Here is a 20,500-nt window from a genome sequence, read left to right on the forward strand (position 1 = left end):
GGGACAGAGGATGGCACCCCTCACTAAGGGCTGGCCTTGTCTTGCCTTACAGGTTGGCTTTGACCCTCACCCCCCCATGCGGGCCACAGGCCTGCCCTCAAGCCTCGCCTCCATTCCTGGTGGAAAACCGTAAGCCTTGACTACTTATTTTCTGCTTGTTGGGGAGGGCAGAGAGCACACAACCCACCCAACTATCCCCTGCCCTGATGGGCCTCTCCTGGGGAAGGGTGTCTGCCTCTCTAGGGGTACCCCTGGGGCAGGTTGCAATCCCATTGATGGCTGCCTGGCTGCACTCCTGATCGCCCCCAGGCTCCCTCTGAAAGGGGAAGGAGAAGGTTTGGGGTTGAGGTTGTGATCCCTGGGCTCTGAGAGGGGAGGAACATTTCACATGTTGGGCTTCCCAACTAGATGGCCATGGATCTTCCTTGCCCTGGGGATTCCTGTGGGTTCTAGCCGCAGCTGGCACTCCTATGACCTGAACCAGCAGGCAGACTATACTGGCTCACCCCTGGCTCTGATGTGTACTCTGTGATTCATTTAGGGACGGGGGGCAAGCAGATTTTCTTCCCTAATACTACTGGCTCCTAGAGGAGGGGTGGCATTCAAGCTGGGCCCTTTCCGGGGCCAGAGTGCTAGGGATTGTATAGATGGCGGGAAAGGTTGTTCCAAGGCAATGAGGGGTCAGTGATGTGGTTCGGAGCAAGGATCTATTAGCAGGGGCAGAAGTCAAGGCAGGACTATGAAGCTGTCTCCACCCTGGTGGAACCAGGTCAAAGAGGTTGGGGTTCCCAGGTTTCCTAAGATGAGGGCAGGGGACACCTGGAGGCAGGCAGGCCAGGCAAGGTTTAGGGCCAGTCAGGATGTTAGAGGACTGGAGATGGCAGAAGCGTGGTTCTCCCCCTTTCAGAGCCTACTCTTTCCATGTGAGCGCTGATGGGCAGATGCAGCCTGTGCCCTTTCCCCACGACGCCCTGGCAGGCCCTGGCATCCCCAGGCACGCCCGGCAGATCAACACTCTCAGCCACGGGGAGGTGGTGTGTGCGGTGACCATCAGCAACCCCACGCGCCACGTCTACACAGGAGGCAAGGGCTGCGTGAAGATCTGGGACATCAGCCAGCCGGGGAGCAAGAGCCCCATCTCCCAGCTGGACTGCCTGGTGAGGACCCCAGGGCTGCGGGCATCCCTTCCAGCTGTTACAGGAGAGCTGGGGCCTGGGGTGGCGCCCCACTGACCTGGCCAGGCACAGCCCTGTATCAACTGAGCAACTTCAGGCAACCTGGCAAACTCTCTGGCCCTGCTGTCATTGTCTGTAAGGGGAGATGACGCTGCTCTCCAGGGGTCTGTGAAGAAATAAAAGTGTAAAAAGTCACGAGGGAGCAGTGGGGTCGGCCTGGCAGCCGCGAATAAGGGCAGGAAGTGAGCAGATGTGGCGAGGGTGCTTGGTGTGGCTGGATGTGCCTTTCCCGGCCCCAGGGAGGAGAGGTGGGCTGCGCTGAGCGCTGCCTCCCCCCCTCCTTCAGAACAGGGACAACTACATCCGCTCCTGCAAGCTGCTCCCTGACGGGCGCACGCTCATCGTGGGCGGCGAGGCCAGCACGCTCACCATCTGGGACCTGGCCTCACCCACGCCCCGCATCAAGGCTGAGCTGACGTCCTCGGCTCCAGCCTGCTACGCCCTGGCCATCAGCCCTGACGCCAAAGTCTGCTTCTCCTGCTGCAGCGACGGCAACATTGCCGTGTGGGACCTGCACAACCAGACGCTGGTCAGGTGCGGCTCGGGAGGCCGGGGCGGCCGTGCTGCTGTCCTGGCTGCGACGGCCGGGCGGAGGGGCTGTGGGGTGGCCGGCGTGGCACAGGCGAGGGCACCCCGGCGAAAGGCCGGCTTGTGCCAGGTGCCCAGCAGGGGAGGGAGGGCCCTGTGGACCAGGAGCTTGCACCAGGCTCCGGGGAGGGGCCCCTGGAGCAGACCTGGCAGGGCAGAACTCGGGTAAGCTGAGACAGGCAGAGATGTGGGGAGAAGAGGCGGCGTTGAGACCGCTATGGAAGAGCTCAAGTGTGGGGCCTCGGGAGCAGAGCTGCTGGGTCTGAGTCCTGCCTCCCTGTGACCTCATGCGAGTCCTGGCCCCGGCCGAGACGCTCGAGTGGGAGAGGAGCCCTGAGGGACCGTGGCCCTCGAGTTTACTGTTCTGCAGGGGGAAAGTTGGCATCTCCCTGGGACAGCTGTCAACATAGCAGTCAGTGCTTCCCTGGGGCTTACCCTCATCCCTGTCTGGCCTTCCTAGGCAGTTCCAGGGCCACACGGACGGGGCCAGCTGCATAGACATCTCCCATGACGGCACCAAGCTGTGGACGGGAGGCCTGGACAACACTGTGCGCTCCTGGGACCTGCGGGAGGGCCGGCAGCTGCAGCAGCACGACTTTACCTCCCAGGTGTGCGCCTGAGACCCCCCCCGCCCCATCCACTGGAGCAGCGTGGGGCCTTTCCTCCCTGGGTCTCAGTGGCTGGTTCAGGGGACCAAGGGGTCCTCACACGTGGTCATTACAAATGGACCTGAGACCAACCTGAGTCATCTAGGAAGGCTTCCTGGAGGAAGTGGCCATGAAATAGAATCCACAAGGCTTTGGAGTTGGTCGCACCTGCCCCTGCTGCTCAGACTTGATACCTAGCTCCTCTGCCATTGAGCATTTGGCCTCAGTTTTCTCATTCTTGGGATGGGAATAGTCATAGCTACTTCATGGGTCTGGTGTGAGTACCTGAAATGGTCCCTCTGAAAGCCTTGGCTGTAAGCCTGGCCATAGAAAGCATTCCATAAATGCTAGGTATTATTATTTTTTGTTATTGTATTATTTGTGTTAATATTTTAATCTTGCATGTTTAATACATTAGTGTTTTATTTACTCATGTTTTTCTTAAGGAAAGGTAAAAGTCATTGAGACAGAGAATAACTGAAAGTGAAATGTCTGTGTCACCTCTGAGTTTGAATCCTGGCTCTGCCACTTTACTTTTTTAGAGTCAGCAACCTCTCTGAGCCTCAGCTTCCTCACCTGGGAAGTTGATTGTGGATAAAACATTAGGTCCTATTCCCTTGAGGGGGAGAGAGGGGGACTTTGCATTGCACATGGCAGGTGGGGAGGGGAGGTGCTGGGGGAGGGAGTCGGTAAGACTCGGAGCCCACAGTGTTCCTGAGCAGGGCCGTGGAAGAGCGCCCCTCCTCTCCCTCCTCCTGTCCCCCTGCCCCACTGTGCTTTTGGTGGATGCTGATCTCTGTCCTCCCCACCCCTGCAGATCTTCTCGCTGGGTTACTGCCCCACTGGGGAGTGGCTGGCCGTGGGCATGGAGAGCAGCAACGTGGAGGTGCTGCACCACACCAAGCCCGACAAGTACCAGCTGCACCTGCACGAGAGCTGTGTGCTGTCCCTCAAGTTCGCCTACTGCGGTGAGCCTGGGAAGTGGGAGCCTGGCCAGCCCTCTGCGCAGGGATGCGGCTCAGAACTTAGAGAAGGGCCAGAGCCCCCCTAAGGGAGCATGGTCTCAGAACCAGGCTCCTGACCCAGACCAGTACCCCCATCCCGCCCCACACCTCAGGATGCAGATATTGCCACAGGGTACCAAGCACCTGTGACACCAGGCCAGAGCCAGACCTTGATGGCCTGGAGCAGAGGAGCAGTGTGCCCAGCCCTGCAGGCAGTGCCTACAGGTGATCTGGACCATGGGCTTTGGTGGCCACAGCTCTGGACTGGAGTATGTGCTGGCCCACCGACTAGCTGTGCAGCTTAGGACAGTCCCAGCCTCTCTGAGCCCCAACAGATCTTTATGGACCAGGAATAGCAGGCACCCCCCAGGGCTTTGGGAACCCTGGAGCTTTAACACAGGCAAAGCTCTGGTGGCATGCCTGCAGAGGCCCACCACCTTTGGCTGGATCTCTAGCTGCTTGGAGCTTTGCCATCCCCAGTACTTCTTGCCATCTTTCAGTAGTAGAATCGAGATGGGTCAGTTGAGCTTAGTGGCTTTAAAAAGAATTTTCTGGGGAAGTGTAATCCCTGTGATCAATTGCAGATCCTGCCTTTCTCTGTCCCAGCCTGCCCACCCCTCCCCTTGATTGCAGAGAAAGGCAGTATCTGAGTGTCCATGTGTGTCCGTGGTATGTCTTGATTACAAAACGCTTCTCACAAGGGAAGAGTCAGTCCAGCGCTAGTTAGCGGGTCACACCGCGTTTCCGTGGTAGCTGGCCACGTGTGGGGCGGGTCTTGCTTTAGAGGGTAGCAGCCCGCAACCTGATGTTTCCTTTGCCTGCAGGCAAGTGGTTTGTGAGCACTGGGAAAGATAACCTTCTCAACGCCTGGAGGACTCCGTATGGAGCCAGCATATTCCAGGTACTGCCCACCCTCAAAGTGCCCCTCTTGATTCTGCTGAGAGTCCAGGCCTGGCCGCGGTGATGGGGCAGGGATAGGGGAGGCAGAGCAGGACTTACCGTGACCCCTACCTGCTGGGGGTCCCAGACAGCTTCTCCAGAGGCGAGGGTTTGGACTTGGGCACATCAGTGGGACGCATACTCTGCTGCTAGCGGCATCTGACCGATTGGGGCGAGGGCTTTTAGCAGGGGTTCTTGTAGGATTTCTAGAGCAAGGGGGAATAAAAACATGCTCTTGGCTCTGGCCTGCACACTGAGCCCTCACCAGGCATTTGAGCAAACTGGGCAGCTTTTTTTTTTTCTGAGCAGTGTTGTCTGGTATTAAAGTAAGTTTATTTTCCATCTCAACGCTTCAATATAAGGAGAGAGGTATGGGGCCAGAGAAGGATCCAGAAGGAGATGAGAGAGAGGGAAGAGGCTTTTTTGTGTGTGGGTTTTCAAAACCTAGGGCCTGACACTGCACTGTCCCTCGCTCACATATACACTCACACAGAGAGACACACACACACAGTCTTGCACACCTACACACAGTCACACACACTTGCTCTCAGAGTGAGTAAGACACTCTCTCGATGCAGTCTGGAAGTCTGGCATCTGGTGCATCACTCATGTAACTTTCAAGAGTCTCTAATTACACTGGATGTTCAAAACTTAGGTGCAAATCCTTTTTTTTAGCTCACCAGACTGAGGGTCTGGCCCACTGACAGCTGCTCCCAGCTCAGAAACGCTTCTTCCTATTTGTAAACTCAGGATGCAGAGCTCACACTCAGGTGTTCTGTTTTGCTGCTCGGAGCTGACTGTAAAGATCACATCTGGTCCAGTTAATGAGCTTTTCCTTATGGGGAAGCAGGTAGAAGGGGCCCCTCTAATGGGAAGGGCTGTGTTGCAGCGTGCACTCCAGGGTGTGCAGAGGGCGGGTGAATTCCGAGAGTACGGAGAGAGCGCTGAGTACCCCGAAGAGTGAATTTCTGTCCTTTATCTCCTCCTCCAGTCTAAGGAATCCTCGTCAGTCTTGAGCTGTGACATTTCGGCGGATGACAAATATATCGTAACAGGCTCTGGTGACAAGAAGGCCACGGTTTATGAGGTCATCTACTAAGCAAGGACTGTGACGGGGCTGTCAAGCTCTGGGAGACACAGACTCAGCTGTGCCAGGGAGACCCCGCAGACACGGAGGACAGGCAGCGAGCGGCCCAGCACCACGCTCTGGCAGGCTGAGAGGGGGCCCGCGTCACAGTTGGGACTCCTGGGCGTGGACTCCTGTGTCTCACAGACTCCGATGGATTTCTCCCCTCCTCCTCCCGTAACGATGCTGGCAGAGGCTGCACGTAGATTTGGAGGCTCGTGGCTCTGGCTCTCCACATACACCCTCATCAATCTCCTTCCTTCCCCTTTCTTTTGGTGTGTCCCCCTGCCCTGGCTTGGGGACACTGGAGTGTGGACCACACGTTTGTACCAGGGAGTGGGGGAGGGTTTCACGTCCCCGACTGTGCAGCGCACAAGGTTTGTGAAAAGTGTAAATAACAGACTCCTATCTCGGACTGGTCAGCGGGGGAGGAGGCCCCTTCCCACCGGCAATGCCAGCCGTGTATTTCGCCTGCTGTATTCGTAATCCACTCGTGGTGGTGGCTTTTTTTTTTTTTAAAACAGAAGTTCCCATCTGAGAAGGGGAGGCAGGGAGGGGGGCAGAATGGAGAGGGGAGTGGGAGAGGGAGAAGACTCCTGGGTGGAGGAGGGGCAGTACAGCTGGTGGCCAGGTCAGCCATCAGGCAGCCCCTGGGTGAATGTGTCTCCATGTGGACCTGGGAATCGTCTTAAAGCATGTCAGGACCCAGCTCCAGCAGACTGATGGATAGGCAGAGCTTGAGATGGGTGCCCACCCAGGCTGACGGCAGCAGAAACACCGTGAATTTTTCTGTGGCCTCCTGAGTTCCACCTGCCTCTTAGCCCCTTGGCTCCCCTCTCGGGTGTCTGAACCTGTCTGTCTGTCTCCCCCACCCCACCGCCACCTCCATCTCTCTTTGGTGCACGCTTGGTTGTCGTGACGAGAAATGGAAGTTCAAAGGCACTCTGTCTCCAGCCCTACTTAATCTTCGGACACAACCTGAAAAGGACACAAAGTTAGAAGAACGCATAGCAACTCAGCTCAGGGAGCTACCAGAGAAAAAATAGCAACTGATGTGGGTGCTTTTTTTTTTTTTTTAATTTGAATAAAAAGAATTAGAAGTGATGTCCTTTGATAAAATGCCTTCTCCCCACTTTCCTGCCTCTGACCCCTTCTCTCTCCTTAGAGGGAAAATGTGTATTTAACCTGCAGGATGGAGTCTAAGGTTGATCTCCCTGCCCCCTCAACCCCAGGCAGGGCAGCGGGGAGAGGGGACTTGGGGTTGGGCGGGGGGCGCTGACTTCTCCCGGCTTCATGTCTCCCTTAGGAGTGCAAACAGCTTACAGGTAGAATATCAGCTCCTGCGGGTGCCACTTTTTGGTACCAAAATGTTCTGAGGTATTAGGATTTTGTTTGTTTTTTCCTTTGGTCTTTTTTTTTTTCTTCTAAGGAAAAGCTAAAGGCCGTTATGAGTCCTGGTGGTGGGCTCTCCATGGATGTAGCATATGGAAGATAATTTTTATACTGCATTTTTATGGGTTATTTTCTAATGTGTGATCCTGTCTGGTGAGAAGGAAGGGGGTTTCCCAGTGAATCCCTCTCCAATGCTTTTGCTCCCAGGTGAGCCCCTCCCCCTACCTGGCTCTGGGGGCCGAAGAGAAGGTCAAGGTGGGTGCCCTTACCTTTCTGAGGTTGGGGAGGGGTGTCCAGAGTCTGTGTCTCTCTTCCTCTCTCAGTCTCTCTCTCTCTGGGTCTTGGATGCTTAGCCACCACCTGTTGTTAAGGCTCTTGCCACAAGGGAAGGCGAGGGTAGAAGACAAATTGATTCCTGAAGAAAAAAAGAAAATGAAAAGTCATTGTAATGACCTGTTTTTATATTTTTAAAAGTTACTATTTAAAGGTTGGTTTGATTGTTGTGTTTTAATTCTTCCTCCTCCCCCTACCCCACCCTAGTAGTTTATCTCCATTCTCCCTCCCTCCACACCCTCAAGAAGAGGGTTGGGGTGCTGTCTGCCCCATGTCCTGGGTGATTGCCTTTGTCATCCATAAATGTGAGCGCTTCTTTTATTAAAGCGTTCCCATGCTGCCCCCACACCCCTAGAAAGTGGTCATGCGGGATAGTTAAAAAGGGAGTGTTCATGACCCCAGCCCTTGCTGTCTCCCATTTAAAGCGGGGTGGGGTGGGGGATCTCAGGGCAGTTCCCAGAGAGGAAGTCCACAGTTAACACCGATGTCCTGTATAGCTGCCACTGCCCAACTCTTTGGGGGAAAAAAATGAAATGGGATGAACTTGTAGAGAAATTGCAAAGTGTCTATGACCATCAGGACCCTGAAAACCTCTACCATCTTTTTTAAGCTTAACGAGATGCTGCGGGGCAGCCCCACTTAGGATGGGTTTACAGAGAGGAAATGGAGGCAGTGCCCTTGGTGGGGCAGGACTGTCCTGGGGTGGTGGTTCTCAGGTTCCTGGGCGTCATGCAGCCATGAGCTAAATCTCTAGAATGTGGAGTAATGTGATTTACAACTCCTTCTGCCAAAGTCACTGCAAATGAACACACAAAAACAATTGCCTGCCGTTATTTCATTCAAGAAAGGGGATTGAACATGTGAAGAAAGAAGTGACCATCCAGATAAAGCAGCCTTTATTCTAAGCCTCAAAAGGACAGCTGGACTGCACATAGCAGGATCACTTAGCTGGAGCTGGGCTTCCTGTCAGGCTTGCAGGAGAGAAGCTTCCAGCATGTAGGAAGAAGGCCCATCTGGGGCTATGTTTGGCTGACATCTCTGTCTTGTACTAGTGGCACAAACTTGAGTAAAGGAACACCCCTTTGAACCACGCTTTCCTTGCTTGTCACAGTCTGATCATCACAGCAGAGGGCTAGCGGGGCCAAATGGGGGAGACTTTGGCCAGAACATTCTCTCTCTGCCTTGAGGGTTGCAGGTCCCAGTGGGTAGAAGGGAAAAATGTCTCAGAATGCTCCCCTCCACTCTTGGCTCCTGGGAGTGAAGGCCAATGTCAGGCCCATTGCTGAGAAGGGGAGACCATCTCAGAAAGGCTCTTCTACCAAGAGGTTCTGGGCACAATTGACCATGGGGAGACGACCAAGATTCAGTTCGGGCCCGGAAGCTCACAATGGAAGCCAGGGAGAGACACCTGACCTGTGAAAGTGCAGTTGGGAACACATCCTTCGGCTCTGACTGCTGGTGTTTCAACCCTGCCTGTCCTCTCTGTGACTGTCCTGACAAGCTCACAAGCCTCTCCACCCTGAGCCTCTCACTGTGCATGCTTGTCTTTGCCTCGCTACTGCCTCCCACCCCACCACCGCTCCCCTCCCGCACTTGCCACTTTACGGAACCTCAGCCCCGACTCAGCCCTACTAAAGCCATATCCACCTCCTCTGCACTTGAAGGTTTGGGAGGCCTCTTTGAATCTTTGGGGAGGGACCCAAATACTGTGCACACTGATTTCCGTCTCAAATCCCCCCAAGATTGCCCCTACCTCCTCATCAACAAAGTAGTAGAAAACCTTGATACCATTTTCCTGTGATGGTTTAGTTGCTAGGTTGTGTCTGACAGTTGCAACCCCATGGACTGTAGCCTGCCAGATTCCTCTGTCCATGGGATTTCACAGGCAAGAATACTGGAGTGGGGTTGCCATTTCCTTCCCCAGGGGATCTTCCAAACTCAAGAATGGAACCCAGGACTCCTGCGTTGCAGGCGGACTGCTGCACCGCAAGCCAATTCTTTACCAACTGAGCTACGAGGGGGGTCCCATTTTCCAAGCCTTTTTCAAAGTCACCCCTTAGCCATTCCTGCAAAAATCCAGGCTCATACTGATCATAGCATTTGCAGCTCTTCAGCGCTCCTGTTCGCTTGTCCGCACAGCTAGACTGGTTTCGCTGACTGAAGACAGTGCCCAGGACATCATCGACCCAGGGCAGCACCAGTGAATAAAGGCTGAGCTTTCCCTGGCTTGAGGTCATCCTGATTCTCAGGGCAAGTGGGCTGTCCTGAGGCTTGTCCCTGAAGCCCAGAGAAAGTGTTGGCTTTTGAGGGTCTTCCAGCTTGGTCACCCTGCCTTTGCTTGAAGCAAGATCTCTGAAACAAATAGAGAGGGCATGGTCGTCAGAAGCCAGTCTCTGGCCAGGAGCCAAGTTCGTGGTTTCAGGTCACATCAGATGATGTGCAGGTGTCCAAGCCATTTGTAACAGTGGCAGAGCCATTCACTCTCAGGCCTCTCTGAGTCACTGCCCACCCTTGTTCCCCACCCCAGGCAGCCCCGACCCCAGCAGAGGCAGTGACCGTCCTAAATCATAGGGTCTGCAGCAAGAAACGGGTACAGAGAGCTGGAGCTGGAAGCGTGGTCGGCAAGGCTTAAATGTTACAGACTGGCCATGGGCTCTCCCACGGAGCTGGGGTGTACATTTTTAGTTTCCAAGAACACAGTGTTGGAGAATGAACTATTTCTAATATGAAGTATACCAAGCAAACATGATGAGCCTTGTTTTATTTGCACGGTTAGGCATCATTTGATGCTTTTGCGACAACAGTAGGACATGCACTCTATAAAATGTACCAGACTCGTGAAGCATTTTTAAATATTACACCAAAGTGGGAACTTTTGTATTTGAAGAGACATCTATCCTTGGCCCCTAGTTTGATAGATGGGACAGTGAAGGCCCATAAAGACTACATAACTCACCATGAGTCACACAGCCCGAGCCGACATTGCCACTCACACCTCCCCTTCCCCTAAACCCATACCACGGCCTCGGTGAAGGAGCCGCTTAGTGGGCAAGACTGAACGGTACTGTCTCAAGAATTAGTATCTAGGGGATGAGGATTCCTGCCTCTTCTTTAAGAGGACTGGTAAGGAAATTCCTCATGGAAGGGCCATGGCTGACAAGAGTCATGGAACCAGTATCCTGCCTTGAGAACATTCTAGAACATACCCACCCATCTTACCCATGTTTCCATCCATTCACCAGTCACCCATTCATCCATCCATCCATCCAGCCACCCACTCATCCACTCATCTCTCCAGTCATCCTTCCATCTACCCATCCATCCCACGAACATTTCTATGGAGAGACCCTAACATATGCCAGGCATGGTTCTAGGTGCTAGGATGCAAAGATCAGTAAGACACAATGCCTGCCCTCTCCACAGTGTGCTCAGCCAGCTGGGAGAAACTGTCACATAAACTGACAACGGCCACTTCGTGAGATGTGTGTGTGTGTGTGTGTGTGTGTGTGTGTGTGTGTTTGTGAGTCACTCAGTCCTGTCCAACTCTGTAACCCCATGGACTGTAGCCCATCAGTCTCCTCTATCCATGGGATTCATCAGGCAAAAATACTGGAATGGGTTGCCGGTTCCTTCTAGAGGGGATCTTCCCGACCCAGGATCAAACCCAGCTCTCCCACATTGCCGGCAGATTCTTTTACCGTCTGAGCCACCAGGGAAGTCCAAAAGGAAGTAATGCTAACGCCCATAACTTGGATGAGATGTGTGAAGGCACAAACCAGAAGATGGCACACCACACAGTAGAGATGTTACCCAGGGAGTGGAGTCAGAGCAAGGGCTTCTTGGAAGGACTGAGCCGAACCAAGGCCCGAAGAACAAAGAGGTGCCATGCGCAAGGGAGGTGGGGAGGAGTGTTCCAGGTGGAAGGAACAGCATGTGCTAAGGCCCAGAGTAAGAGGCACGTCCTCCTCCATCTCCCTCCCCCAACCCACCTAGTTCTCCCTTTTGCCCTGATCTAGCTACACTCCAGCTTGTTGAAGTCCCCGTTCCTGTAGCCTCTTGTTGGCCAGTCCCCTCCTGTGCAGAAACCAGGCTCAGATTCAGGCCAGGCAGGCTGGTGAAACTCAGGAGGAGGGATCTGCAGAGGCCAGAGTTCTGACCTGAGCCAGGAGGGGCAGGGGGATGAGGAGGCAATATTAGGGGGTGAGCTGCCGTTCAGAGGGTTGAGACTGCCTGTGCTGAGCTCCAGGCACTAGGTCCCCACCTCAATGGACGTGCAGAGACTGGGGTTCTGTGCACTGGAGCGCTGGACATGATCTGGGCCCCTTATCTGGTGGGTACAGTTGTGTAGGACATTGAACTGCGCATCTGTCCCCGCCAGTCCTCTGCTGGGAGACCCTCGATGGCCCTGTGCACAGCACTGTGTCTGACTCCTTACCTGGTTCCCAGGTGCAGCCCTGTACCTCTAGAGCCATCTTTTCACACCAGTCACACACGCCTCCCATGCCCTGAGAGGCCACACTCTGATTTTAGGTCATTTATGTGTTTCTCTTGCAGCCAGGAATGCCCCGCATCTTTCTTTGAACCCCTGTTCATTCTTTAGCACTCAACTTTAGTTTCACTTCAAGGGAGCCCTTCCCTAGCCCCCAACTCCTTTAGTCTGAGCTGGCTGTGTCTCCTTTGTGCTGCTGGAGTGTCTTCTGCCAGCTCTCTGTGGAACATACTATTCGTGGTGCATCATGGCTGTTAATTTAATGGTATCATCCTCTCTTGATGTCCACCTGGGTGTGAGCGGGGATTGTGTCTCGTATCTCTGATACTCGGTATGTAGTACATGCTCAGGAAATGTTAGTTGAATGAATCAGTGAGGGTGGGATGAAGATAATAGCTATTCTTAATAGAGGACTTAGTATGTATCTGCCAGTTCTTTTTAGCATTGTGTAATTCCAAACTCATAACTGTCCTAAGAGGTCAATGCTATTACTATATTCATTTTATAGATGATGTCACTGAAGTTCCAAGATCACGTAGCTTGTAGTATTTGTACGATACTGCTACTGGCTGGCTGGCTGGCTGGACAAATGAATGAGTAGATGGATGAATGGGTGGCTGGGTGGTGGACCATTAGGATTGGTCCAGAAACTTGGAAAGAACTGACCCCACAGGTAGAGCAGGGGATGAGTGATCTCAAGATGAAGAACATAGGAAGGAGAGACAGAAGACAGAAATGTCCACTGCCTAGCTTAGGCCTTCCTCACATCCATTAGGGCATGTCTGTCAATGCCCAGAAAGCTCCACAGCGTGCTCACTCTGACCCTGACTCTGAACTCCCCTCCCAAGCAGATCAGCCAGCGCAGGGCTGATGGCTCAGAAGCGGGCCCTTGAGGTCTCCTGCACTACTGAGGCCAGAAGCAAGAGTGAGATGCGGCTGTGGTCTTGTCTCTCCTGGATATCACAGAGGGAAGCTACTTGTGCAAGCGTTTGCTGGCAATAGCTGACAAGACTCGGAAAATCAGGTCTGGAATGTCCAATACTGGCAAATGAAACAGCAAGCTAATTAGGATTCCCTTTAACCAGGTGAAAAGACAGCCATGTTGGATAAAATCAAAGTAAAACAGGGAATTCCCTGGAGGTCCAGTGGTTAGGAATCAGCACTTTCACAGCCAGGGCCCAGATTCAATGCTCTCTGCTCAGGAAACTAAGATCCTGCAAGCTGCATGGTGCAGCCAAAAATAAAAAGCAAATAAAACAATTTTGATAGCCTATCATGAAAAAAAGGGGACTCATTTAATGTCATAGATAAAAGACTTTAAAGGCAGAGTGGGAGCTCCCAAGTTCAGAACAGTACATAAACTCTAAAAAATGGACAGAATTTTATAAAGAGGAATGGGAGGTTTTAACAAACCACTAAGAGAAATTGGTAGATCAAGCTGAGAGAGAAATTAATATGGATATGGAAGAGTTGAACAACATAATTGAATCACAGAACCCTACAACCGACTATTGAAGAACCCAGCTAGAAGCTCTAGTTTCATTAATCAAAAGAAATAGATAAAGACATTTCACAAAATTCAACATTCATGATTTTCCTTAACGTACCAAACAAGGAATATCCTGGATATCACAGGGGGAAGAAAATGTCTTTAATCCTATGATGGACAGCTAAACCAGATGAGCAGCAACCCAATAATAGATAAAAATTAAGTTTTAGAAGCATGATTTCAAAGTCAGCAACATAACAAGAATGCTCTTATTACTGTTTCTATTCAACATTGGGCTGGAGGCTCTACTCAGTGCAATTGGACAAAATAGAACAATAAAAAAAATGAATGCAATGATTGAAATGAAAGAAACAACTATGATTATTTATGGATAGTATGACTATATATGTAGAAAATATACAGTTAAAACAAATAAGAGAGTTTAACTACGTTGCTAGATCTGAAGTCAATATTCATTAATCAATAGCATTCCTATTCATAAACAATAACCAGTTTCAAAGCATAATGTAAAGAAATAAAAATGCTTTTATAAATAGCAACAAATATGACCTATGAGTAAAACTAAGTAAAACCTTTTTGAAGAAAAACATTAAATGTTACAGAAAAATGTTACAGGTCTTTTTTAAAAGACCTGTGCAGATCATAAGCTATACCATATTCATTGATAAGAAAATTCAGTATCATTTTTAAAGCTCTCTTTCCCAGCAATCAATTTATAATGCAATATCAAACAAAACCCAAAGAGAATGATTTCTATATAATTTGAAAAGCTAATACTAATATTTATCTGAAGAATAAAGGACTCAAAATAGCAACTATAATTTTGAAGAGGAAAAAGAAAGGAGAGCTTGTCCTCCAGACAGCAAGACTTATTAGGGACTTAAGGCTACAGTCAGCAGGCAAATATGCTCTTGGTGCACGTGTAGACAAATGGACCAATGGAACAAAACAGAGTCTATAAATCAGTCTCCATAGAGATGAAATGTGACTATGACCTAGGTGCCATTATGTATCACTGAAGAAAAGCACTTTTAGCAAACAGTTCTGGGACAATAGACCACCTTTATGGAGGGGAAATGGACCTCTGCCTCACTCAGCATACAAAAAGAAATTGCAGTGGGATTAAACTTAAGCTTTTAGAAATCTGAGTAGGGAAAGGATCATTGAACAAGATACAGAAATTGAGAGCTATAATGAAAAAATTAGAGGTCCATTTGACTGTATTAAAATTTAAAACACCTGTACCACAAAAGATGCCATAAACTTACAAAGCATGAAAAAATACAAATGTGACACCTATAATTAACACAGAAATAGTAACTGGAATACATAAAGAATTCTTCCAAATTGGCACATAGAAGTAACCAGCCCAGAAAAATGGGAAGAACACAGTGATTCACAGGAGAAGCACAAATGGCCAGGAAACAGGTGAAAATGCCCCATCCTCACTAGTCGTCAGGGAAATGCAAATCCAAAAGCCAAAGCAAAAGAGAACAATGCATTCCCATTGGATTGGCAAGTTTTGCGTTTAATAACATGCAGCTTCCATGAGGATGTGGGATGACTAGTATGGTCAGACACGGTTTGTGGGAGAGCGTAACTGGGTCACCCACTTCGTAGAGCATTTGGCAACAGCAAAGTAGAAGCAACACAACCCTATGACCTGATAATTCTGCTTCCAAGTACACATGCTGGAGAAGCTCTTATGCAAAGAGATACATGCAGGGATTTTCATTGCCCCATTGTTCGAAGCAGTAAAAATAACTAAATAACCAGTAATGCAATAACGCATTATTGGAGGAATGAATAAAGAAAAATCTATACATTTTTATATAAAGAAATTGTATGGAGGCTTTAAAATGTATGAGCTAGATCTGCGTGCATCAACTTGGATAAATTTCAAAAACACAATGTTGTGTGAAAAGAGCAAGTTGCAAAAGGAAATATATGATATGATACTATTTATGTCAAATATAAATCCACACAAAACAATCCTAAATTTGAGTATACACATCAAGCTATAAAAACGCAAGTGGAAAGAACACAGCCTGCCACCAGGATGTTGGTATCTGTGAGGAGGGAAGGAAGGGAGAGGAAGGTGGGAGTTTGGCTCTATCCATCATCACATTCTGTTACCTTTAAAAAAAAATTCGAAGAAAATCTCAAAATATTCACATTTAAAAAATCTATGTGGTTGGGCTTCTCTGGTGGCGCAGTAGATAAGAATCCACCTACCAGTGCAGGAGACGTGGATTTGAGCCCTGGTCCAGGAAGATTCCACAAGCAACTAAGCCCGTGCACCACAACTCCTGAGCCGGTGCTTTAGAGACAGGGATCTGTAGCTACGGAAGCCACATGTCCTAGGTCCTGTGCTCCACAACAGGAGAAGCCACCGCAATAAGACCGTGCACCACAGCAAAAAGTGTCCCAGTTATACAACTGGTACATAGCAACTTTTAAAAATCCATGTGGTAGTTTTAGTAGTATCAGTTGGAAAAGACCCTGATGCTGGGAGGGATTGGGGGCAGGAGGAGAAGGGGACGACAGAGAATGAGATGGCTGGATGGCATCGCCGACTCGATGCACATGAGTTTGGGTGAACTCCGGCAGTTGGTGATGGACAGGGAGGCCTGGCGTGCTGCAATTCATGGGGTCACAAAGAGTCGGACACAACTGAGCGAATGAACTGAACTGAATATCTTCTATATGTTTGAAATATTTCATAATTGAAGACTAGAGAAAGAAAGCCAGAAAAATCAGGACTTGCACCATGGTTTCTGGTGACTAAGAGGGGAACGTTGGGTGTGGAGTAGGGGGATGGGTGCACATGCCCCGAGGCAGAGGAGCACAGCCCCAAGCTTACCATGTCACCTTGGCTATGTCACCACACCTCTCCAGATCTTAGTCTTATCTATGGAGTCATGCTTGAAGGCTGGGTGAGCAATCCCTGGATCTTTTCCAGCCTAGATATTTTGTGATTCTAATGATTCTGTAGATTGCATGGGCAACTATCTCATGCAGAGACATCATGGATTGAATCCATTTGGCTTTTTATTATGAAACATGCCAAACATACAAAAGTAGAGAAAACAATATCATGAATCTCCCTATACTTATCATCCAGCATCAACAGTTATCAGCTCAGGGTTAACCTTGTTTTATCTCTACACCCCTTCTATTTATACATGACCACTGGAATATTATGCAACAAATCCCAGACATTTCATCATTTAACTAGTAAACATTTCAATATCTCCAAAAAGTAAAATCTATTTTAAAAATATAGCTGTGATATTCATACCACTAAGCCACCCCCAAAATTAACAGTAATATTCAACGTCTTCAAATGCCCACTCTGCATTTGAATTTCCTCAATTGTCTCATGATTTTTTTAAAAACAATGTATATATGAATTAGGATCCCAAATAAAGTCCATACAAAGTGATTATAATTGATATGTCTTATAAGTTCCTTCTTCATATTTCAGTGTCTCTCACTCTCTCTCTCTCTGACATACCTGCACATACATACACACATTAATGTATTGAAGAAACAAAATTATTTATCCCCAAGGCTTCTCATAGTCTGAATTGTGCTGATCACTAAATTGTAGTTAGGTCTTGGAGCCTGATTAGATCCAGATTTCACTGGGAGGTGGGGGTGCCGAGGAACAAGAATATCTCATTGACCCATTAGGAGGCACGTACTATCTAGATGTTTCTCTTTCTGTATGATAGCAGTCATGGATGATCATTGTCTAGATGCATGAATTCATTAGAGGGTACAAAATGTGGTATTTTATTACTCCTTCATCTATTTGCTTGGATATTGCTGTAAAAAGAAACCACCCCTCATGAACCATTTGGTTATCTTGAGGTAGAGTTTAAATGCAAGATAAATGCCTACTTATTTTACTTTATTTTTTCAGTTTTCAAAGTAATATGCTAGTTTCTTAGTATTGTCAAAGATTTTCTTCTTTTAAAATATCACTTTTAACTTGTGGATTTGTATATAGTTGATACGTTTCTGTCAAGTGGAGTTATCCTTGAAAGTGAAAGTTGCTCAGTCATGTCTGACTCTTTGCAACCCCGTGGACTATATAGTCCATGGAATTCTTCAGGCCAGAATACTGGAGTGGGTAGCCTTTCCCTTCTCCAGGGGATCTTCCCGACCCAGGGATCAAATGCAGGTCTCCCACATTGTAGGCAGATTCTTTACCAGCTGAGCCACAAGGGAAGTCCAAGAATACTGGAGTGGGTAGTCTATCCCTTCTCCAGTGGATCTCCCTGACCCAGGAATCAAAACGGGGTCTCCTGCATTGCAGGCAGATTCATTATCAACTGAGCTATCCTTATTGCTTCTCAAATCATCCTATTTTAGACAACTTCTTGAAGATACCTTCTGAGTCTTTTTGATATGCCTGTGGTAGTCTTTGATAGCTTCATTGCTTACTGGTACAACATTCTCATCTTGTACATTTTCTGTCTGAAATCTGGAGTCAGCCATTTCTCCAAGAAGCCCTAGTTCCTTTTAGTGGGAATTAGTATTTAGAAGCCATAATCTGGGAGTTAGCTTGATGCTACTGGATTGGTCACTGTATTTAGCTCCTTCCAGTAGCAGAGATAGGATATGTGTGTGTTTGTGTATTTGTTAAAGATAAAATACATCATGAAATCTACTGATAGCTTTTCAAGTATAGTTAATTTACAATGTTGTACCATTCAAGTGTATAGCAAAATGACTCAGCTATGTACATACGTTTTACATATATTTCATACATACATATATTTCATCACCTCTGATAGCTTTGTTCATAGTGATGCTTCTTCCTAAGGCCCACTTGACTTCACATTCCAGGCTGTCTGGCTCTATGTGAGTGATCACACCATGGTGATTATCTGGGTCGTGAAGATCTTTTTTGTACAGTTCTTCTGTATATTCTTGCCATCTCTTCTTAGTATCTTCTGCTTCTGTTAGGTCCATACCATTTCTGTCCTTCATTGAGCCCATCTTTGCATGGAATGTTCCCTTGGTATCTCTAATTTTCTTGAAGAGATCTCTAGTCTTTCCCATTCTATTGTTTTCCTCTCTTTGCACTGATCACTGAGGAAGACTTTCTTATATCTCCTTGCTATTCTTTGGAACTCTGCATTCAAATGGGTATATCTTCCCTTTTTTCCTTTGCTCTTTGCATCTCTTTTTTCCACATGTAAGGCTTCCTCAGACAGCCAGTTTGCTTTTTTGCATTTCTTTTTCTTGGGATGGTCTTGATCCCTGTCTCCTGTACAATGTCATGAACCTCATTCCATAGTTCATCAGACAATCTATCAGATCTAGACCCTTAAATCTACTTCTCACTTCCACTGTATAATCATAAGGGAGTTGATTTAGGTCATACCTGAATGGTCTGGTGGTTTTCCCTACTTTCTTCGATTTAAGTCTGAATTTGGCAATAAGGAGCTCATGATCTGAGCCACAGTCAGCTCCCGGTCTTGTTTTTGCTGACTGTATAGAGCTTTTTCACTTTTGGCTGCAAAAGAATATAGTCAATCTGATTTCGGTGTTGACCATCTGGTGATGTTCATGTGTAGAGTCTTCTCTTGTGTTGTTGGAAGAGGGTGTTTGCTATGACCAATGCATTCTCTTGGCAAAACTCTATTAGCCTTTGCCATGATTCACTGTACTCCAAGGCCAAACTTGCCTGTTACTCCAGGCGTTTCTTGACTTCCTACTTTTGCATTCCAGTCCCCTAAAATGAAAAGAACATCTGTTTTGGGTGTTAGTTCTAGAAGGTCTTATAGGTCTTCATAGAACTGTTCAACTTCAGCATCTTCAGCCTTACTGCTTGGGACATAGACTTGGATTACCATGATATTGAATGGTTTGCCTTGGAAACGAACACCTTACCTGCCTCTTGAGAAATCTTTATACAGGTCATGAAGCAACAGTTAGAACTGGACATGGAACAACAGACTGGTTCCAAATAGGAAAAGGAGTGTGAAGGCTATATATCATCACACTGCTTGTTTACCTCATATGCAGAGTACATCATGAGAAATGCTGGGTTGGATAAAGCACAAGCTGGAATTAAGATTGCCAGGAGAAATATCAACATCAGATATGCAGACGACACCATCCTTATTGCAGAAAGCAAAGAACTAAAGAGCCTCTTGATGAAAGTGAAAGAGGAGAGTGAAGAAGTTGTCTTAAAGCTCAACATTCAGAAAACTAAGATCATGGCATCTGGTCCCATCACTTCATGGGAAGTAGAGGGGAAACAGTGGCTGACTTTTTTTTGGGGGGGAGTCCAAAAAAGTGATTGCAACCATGAAATTAAAAGACACTTACTCCTTGGAAGGAAAGTTATGACCAACCTAGACAGCATATTAAAAAGCAGAGACATTACTTTGCCAACAAAGGTCTCTCTAGTCAAGGCTATGGTTTTTCCAGTAGTCATGTATGGAAGTGAGAGTTGGACTATAAAGAAAGCTGAGCACCAAAGAATTGATGCTTTTGAACTGTGGTGTTGGAGAAGATTTGAGAGTCCCTTGGAATGCAAGGAGATCCAACCAGTCCATCCTAAAGGAGATCAGTCCTGGGTGCTCATTGGAAGGACTAATGTTGAAGCTGAAACTCCAATACTTTGGCCATTTGATGTGAAGAACTGACTCATTTGAAAAGACCTTGAGGCTGGGAAAGATTGAAGGCAGGAGAAGAAGGGGGTGACAGAGGATGAGACGGTTGGATGGCATCACTGACTCTATGGACATGAGTTTGAGTAAATTCCAGTTGGTGATGGACAAGGAGGCCTGGTGTGATGCAGTCCATGGGGTCACAAAGAGTCAGACATGACTGAGTGAACTGAACTGAATTGATATATATATATATAATATGTCTTATATATTTTTTCTCAGATTCTTTTCTAATACAGGTTATTACAAGATATTGATACGGTTCCCTATCTACTGATACTTCAAATTCAGGGTTATAGGTTTTTACTTAACCTCACTGATCTTCTACCTGAATTTCCTTTCAAAGTAGATTAAATTCTGAGTGGTTTACATCTAAGTAATTAGGATGTTGAAACCCTTCTCTTGTACTCCGAGTGTTGTTTGCCTCATTCTCTAACCTGACTGTGAACTTTCCGAGGGCACAGATCAAATTTGGTTTGCTCTATACTCCTGGCTCCTAACAAAGTACCTGTCTCATGATAGGTGCTTCGTAAATAGTTACTGAA

General features: G+C 48.2%; 1 protein-coding gene across 8 annotated transcripts in view; it reads left to right on the plus strand.

Moving 5' to 3' along the window:
• Positions 1-6,651, plus strand: part of LOC120853524 (transducin-like enhancer protein 3) — a 46,757-nt gene extending 40,106 nt beyond the window's left edge. For all 8 annotated transcript variants that reach the window (XM_040227441.1, XM_040227443.1, XM_040227442.1 and 5 more), the window contains exons 14-20: positions 53-129; positions 908-1,157; positions 1,522-1,769; positions 2,284-2,431; positions 3,288-3,438; positions 4,299-4,375; positions 5,405-6,651. In XM_040227441.1, coding sequence (XP_040083375.1) covers positions 53-129; positions 908-1,157; positions 1,522-1,769; positions 2,284-2,431; positions 3,288-3,438; positions 4,299-4,375; positions 5,405-5,512 — 1,059 coding nt within the window. In that variant the 3' untranslated portion in view covers positions 5,513-6,651. The remainder of the gene's footprint in view (positions 1-52; positions 130-907; positions 1,158-1,521; positions 1,770-2,283; positions 2,432-3,287; positions 3,439-4,298; positions 4,376-5,404) is intronic.
• Positions 6,652-20,500: the final 13,849 nt, after the last annotated feature.

The sequence above is a fragment of the Oryx dammah genome, unplaced genomic scaffold (genome assembly GCF_014754425.2).
Source record: "Oryx dammah isolate SB20612 unplaced genomic scaffold, SCBI_Odam_1.1 HiC_scaffold_26, whole genome shotgun sequence".
Classification (NCBI taxonomy): domain Eukaryota; kingdom Metazoa; phylum Chordata; class Mammalia; order Artiodactyla; family Bovidae; genus Oryx; species Oryx dammah.